A 5,730-nucleotide genomic window follows, 5' to 3' on the forward strand; every position below is an offset into this window, starting at 1 on the left:
ATAGATAGATAGATATGTTTTTCCCTAGCACCCAGTTTAGGCAGATTTATTTGCTCCCTGTTTGGGAGACAAGAAAGGCTGAAAAAAATAGCAAATAAAACTACATGGAAAGCTGAGTACAGTGGCGCACACCTGTAATCCTAGCACTCAGGAGCCCCAGGCAGTACTGCAAGTTCAAGCCAAGTCTGGAAAACTCAGAGACTTGGCAAGATTCTTTCTGAAAATAAAAAATAAAACAGAGCCGGGGATGTAACTCAGAGTGAAGGCCATGGATTCAATCCTCAGAACCACAAAAAGAGCAATAAAAAAACAAAAGCAAAAGTTGCATTAAAGGATAGGGCAAACGAGGAGGGGGAGAGGAGGAGGTACGGGAATGCTTATTTGGTCCCTTATAACATACTACAGAAATGATCCCCTGAAAGTATAGCCCTTGATTGCTTACAGAAACTATTACAGTAGTCCCTTGTTATTTCTCAGTTCAACTTTCACGGACTCACTTTCGTGGGTTGTCAAAAAATACTAATCTAAATTATGTATCACACATCTTTCACTATATCATGGGATTCTTCTGCAGTACAGTACAGTATACATATGCTGTTAAAATTACATAGGCTTATTATGAGTTTAGAAAACGGTTAAGAACATTAGAAATGTTTTTAGAAGAGTGGGAAAGGTTTATAAGAGTGTGAGGGCTTATAAAGCCTTAAAATAAACACTAAGATAAACGTCACTACGTCGCTGATTTTCACCTCCTGCAGGGGTGTGTGGAACGTAAGCTCCAGGTAAGTGAGGAACCGCTGTACACAGTGAAAATGTTATTGTAAAATTACTAAAATCTGAGGCATGGACACAGGTTCTTCCTGTCTTTCGCTTAAACACCATTCTAAGAGAAAAGCCCATGCAAGCAAACAGAAGCACCTGGGTTTCTTTTCCATTAAGATGAACTAGTCTACATTCTACAGTACAAATCACCTTCTCGCTCTCAAGTGCTCCCTTGGTTTAGAGAAAGGACTTGGGCCCGCTGTCTACATTCTCATTTTCGGCCATGGAACTAAAACGAAGCCCGGACAGCCCATCAGAGTGGTGAACCTACTGCCCGTGGGCCACCAACAGCTCTAAAGGCTCAGGCACCGGCCTCCATGGTCCAGCTCTGCAGGTCCCAGCTTCAGATGTCCCCTGCCATGAGGAGGCTCTGGTCATCGGTTCCCCAGACAGCCACAGGCTGGGCACGCGAGGCTCAAAGGCACAAACCCCACCAGCGCCACCGCCTGACTGCAAAGTGACAGCGAGACAATGAACCGCTCCCAGAACTTCTCTTCACAGGTATTACCTACAACTGGCTGACCAAAACAAGCTCTCTAAAGTGCCCAAAACCTAAAGCAACCTAAAAGTTTTAAGCATAAAGTACCTGACTAAATGCTGGGATAATTACACTGGAAAAAACGACTGAGTGAGCACCGGAGGGGTGTCTGAAGTTCAAAGTTAAAGTACATGACAGCATCTAAATGCTCATTCCTGGGCCAGCCAAATCGCTCAGCAGATTAAAGTGCCTGCTTAGGCAGGCGCAGGGGCCAGGAGTTCAATCCTGGCGCGCCGAGATGGCAACAGAGACTGGGTGTGATGGCGCGCCTGTAATCCCAGCTCTTGGGAGCCTGCAAGCAGGAGGATCACTACGAGTCTGATCTACACAGTGAGACCCTGTAGACTCTGTAAACACTGTCATAAAAAAAAAAAAAAAAAAAGCTCATTCCTCAACTGGTAAGTGCTCCTTCTTTGGGTGTGAGGCAATGAATAAGTTCTTCGAACCTCTTTAATGCTCATTATTTGGGGGGAAATACTCAAATCCATGTTTTACTGTCATAAAATATTCTACACTGTCATTTTGGAAATCCTCAGAGATGTCAGCGAGTGCCGATACTCCCTCAAACTTCAGTCAAGTGGATGGTGTCATGGCTGCTAGCATATGTCCACACTTCGTGTTTCCAATTTCGGCACACACACTTTATCCTCTGGGTGCCAGACACTGCTGGTCACAAAGCCAGCAGCCATCTCTCCTTACTTTGTACAAATATGACTGGTTTTGTTTAAGGCACAATTGGGCTGAGGGGGTAAAAATGACCAAAATATGATATGTGCATGTAAAAACTTAACAAAATAAAAACTGTTAACCTGTGTGACAAATTAAACAAACAGTGAAAGGAAAAAAAACCTACATTTCCTATCTGGAGGCTAGGAATGGCCCCCGGGACAGTTCTCCTGTGGAACTGAGACACAGGGTCTGAACAGGCGCAGCCATCTTGTGCTCATAAAATGACCACATGACACTGTAAATGGCAGAGCACAAACAGGAGTCCAGGCCCTTTCTACAGAGGGAAGTATGCTATAGCCCTGGCCCCCGTGTTTGATCCTTTCCTAACCGAGAAAAAAGAAAACATACATTTTGGTAGGGACTACTATCTATTTTCTGTCAGAACCAGCCAAGCCAATCTCAAGGAACACTCAAGAGATTAAATCCATTTCTCTCTCAGAAGCAAACGAGAGCCGGGTGAACACTGCTACAACTAGCTGCAATACCGCTTCTCATCATGCAGTAACATAAAGTACTCTTATTACATAACTGGCTAGTAACCGTAACAGAGCTGGGCCCTTGAAATTTGAAATCAGGCTTGTGCAGATCCTGAAAGCCACTAAGAAAGATCCTCACAGGCCACTACATATAAGGAGAAAAATTCCCTAAAATCTTTCCATCCCAAGATCAATTCACCTGATTACCACAAAGATTTACAGAGTAAAAGGATTATGACCAATTATATATCTACACAGGCCATAAAACTGAACTGAAAATGAAAACTATAGTAGTTCCTTCTCTCGCCATGCACAAAAGCAATTACTAAAATGCTTGCGAGAATCTTTGCCTACTGTCTAAATAATGAGTTCTGTTTTATTTTTAGTGATTTTTATAGATAAGTAGCCAAACTGTCCACTGCTTTCACAGGGACAGTAAGTTGGCAGATCAACAGAAAAGCAATCATTTTGCTAGTCCAAAATAATTTAAGATTTTTTAAGTTTAAAATCTACTGAGTACATACTCATTGTCTCATTTTCTCACTCAATAACACATAAAGAATGTTGGGAAAATAAAATCTTTTGATGACAAACAAAATTTCACTGCTGTCACTAAAGTGACAGCTAATTAATCCAATCATTTACAATAATAGTATAGTGGTTTGTTTGCCTTCTCATACTTGAGAAAGAAGCCAAGAGATTGTATATTGCATGCTAAGCATAGATATACTTAGCATACTGGATAATTTCCTAGAGGAACAAAGCCACTCCCATGGACAGTTACCTAGTATAAATAATAACAATTATGCTTTATGGAAAATAAGTACCCTTGTAACCTTGGCTCTGGCTAATGATGGTTTATATCAGATGGTCCTGAATATTTTGACTATATTTTATAAGAAACAGAACTAGAGTGCAAGCCAGACCCTTCCATGTGATTCTATTTCACCAAGTTGCCTGTTTCCCCTTAGAAGTAAAAGACTAAGCAAGGCACAAGAATAGACCACAACATAAATAATTAGGGCTCACTCACCACTATCCCTGTGTTTCCTCAGAAGGCTTGGTCTGAAGTCCTTCCAAGGCTGAGGACTAGGCCTAACTCTCAACTTCTACATCTAACATTCACAGCTCCTAACAGTATAGGTTATTATAATTCTACCTTTTGATGCCAGGCAGCTTTTGAATTCGCTTCAGCTGCCCCTCCCACTGACTCGCTCAACAGCTGGGCATATGATCATTTGGCAACCTGAGAGCGCTCTGGATGGACGCCTCCAAATGCATTCTGTCACCAAGGGACTCGGAAGAAGGAAAAATCAAAATAACCCTAGCTGAAGCTCAAGTAGGAATGTAAAATGTGAGCAGAGCATGATTTCTGAAAATGAGCAAGCGTCCAGTTTAATGAACTGACACTGCGTTTTCAAAGCCTCCCATTCTTTTCTGATTAGATCAGGGACCACAGCGAGTCACCGGGAAGAGTAGTACAGTGAAGTCATCGCATCAGACACTGATGGGAAATCGGAACTGGCTTCCAAGCGCACGGGGAAACAATGAGTTTCCCTGGTCTCCACCTTTCCATGGACTGTACTGGCCAACACGCTTACTTTTCTTTCCAAGACTAATGAAATATGGAACATGTAGAAAGCCAAAGACAAATCCATGACCTAAGTATTTCAAAACCATAGGGAAAACGAGAGACAAATCCCTCGGTGTTTTCAGTGAAATCTTGAAGGAAACGGTGGAAGAAACACATGGCTGAATGCAATATAGATTGGGAAGTCACGACTAAAATGAAGTGTGGTGAGAGGTGCAACAGCTTTCCAAACTTTAGGGGTTTTTACAAAAGCAAACACAGACAAGCGGCTAGATAATGTCGGCTCCCTCACCGCAGGTCAAATCCGAACTTCAGTTTGTTGTCAGTTACCTAAAATCGTATCATCACTGCTGTAGAACGGGATATAAAAACTCACACAGCCATAATTTTTTCAAAAGCATAAAACATTTACGTCCTCGAATTTTCAGACATTATTCTTTGTGACTTTATTGATTATAAGTATCTTCAATAAGGTTTAAGGCTTATTAGTCTATGTTCCAATATTTATCATCTTCAAAATCCTACAGACAACTGACCAAGAACCTTATTTTAAATAGGACAAAGGTAACCATAAATGTAGTGCACACCACACACACACACACACACACACACACACACCCCAGTGGAGTTCAGCCAAAAGTGTCACCGCACTCGCTCTATGGCACTATTAAACACAACAGTCTTGGCACAAAGGAATTCTAGTCATGCTGTTACAAAATTCTACAGGGACTTCACAAATTTCAGTTATAAAATGCAATCTAGAAAGTAGGTAGAGGTTGAGCTTTGGGGGATTAGAAATTTTGTTTTTCAATTTGCAAGTTTCTGTTTCTGCTTACTAACAGAAAACTAGGTGCATTTTAACCATATAATCCCACCAAGCACAAACAGAATTACGAAGTCCAAAGCAAATACTGAGACATGCAGAACCACTGGAGTTCCACGCATGGACAGACCGTTAGGTGCTATTCATCTAGGCGTCTGTGAACGCCGCTGGGCGTGGAGGGCTGTCGGGGCCACAAGGACCAGATGACCCGCGCAGGCCTGAAAACACATTCCAGACACGGGGGCGAGCGACCCTTAGCACAGGAGGGTGCGGCGCCTGCTCCGCCTACCACACTCACCTGCACACACAACGCCAGAACATCAACATGTATCAGGTAGGCGCAGAAGGAACATAAATGACAGGTCTAAAAATACTTCCGAATATACTTCTCCACATTTAAATTTACAGAACCTAGTGTTCCAACCATCATGCTATAAGATGATTCTGCCATACGCCCAAGAGGCATACAGTCACAGACCCTAAACTTTTCTCAGAGGACAATGGGGGACGCGATTCGTGCCGCTCCGGGGGCGGGCGGAGGGCCGGCGCGGTCGGGGCGCAGCTCCGCCCGCGGGCTCGGGGCTCGGGGCTCGGGGGCCCGGCGGCGGCACCCACCTCGGTACCTCTCCAGCACGTCCTCGTAGGCCTGCAGGAACTCCTGCTCCTCGGCGCACAGGAACGCGGCCGGGCAGCCCCGCGCCATGGCCCTCCGGCCGGCCGGCCGGCGAGGCGAGGGCGCAGCCGCACGGGA

The 5,730-nt window shown here is 44.0% G+C and overlaps 1 protein-coding gene across 6 annotated transcripts in view; it reads right to left on the reverse strand.

The window, feature by feature from the left end:
- Dst (dystonin) overlaps positions 1 to 5,730 on the reverse strand; it is a 482,621-nt gene that overhangs the window by 347,411 nt on the left and 129,480 nt on the right. The window contains exon 1 of one of the 6 annotated variants that reach the window (XM_023700975.1): positions 5,595 to 5,724. The exons of 4 other annotated variants lie outside the window; for them this stretch is intronic. In XM_023700975.1, the coding sequence (XP_023556743.1) occupies positions 5,595 to 5,682 (88 nt within the window). In that variant the 5' untranslated portion in view covers positions 5,683 to 5,724. Of the gene's footprint in view, positions 1 to 3,598; positions 3,653 to 5,594; positions 5,725 to 5,730 lie in introns of those variants that run through there. One more of the 6 variants, XM_023701043.1, reaches the window with a different exon arrangement.

Source organism: Octodon degus, unplaced genomic scaffold (assembly GCF_000260255.1).
Source record: "Octodon degus isolate 3935 unplaced genomic scaffold, OctDeg1.0 scaffold00001, whole genome shotgun sequence".
Classification (NCBI taxonomy): domain Eukaryota; kingdom Metazoa; phylum Chordata; class Mammalia; order Rodentia; family Octodontidae; genus Octodon; species Octodon degus.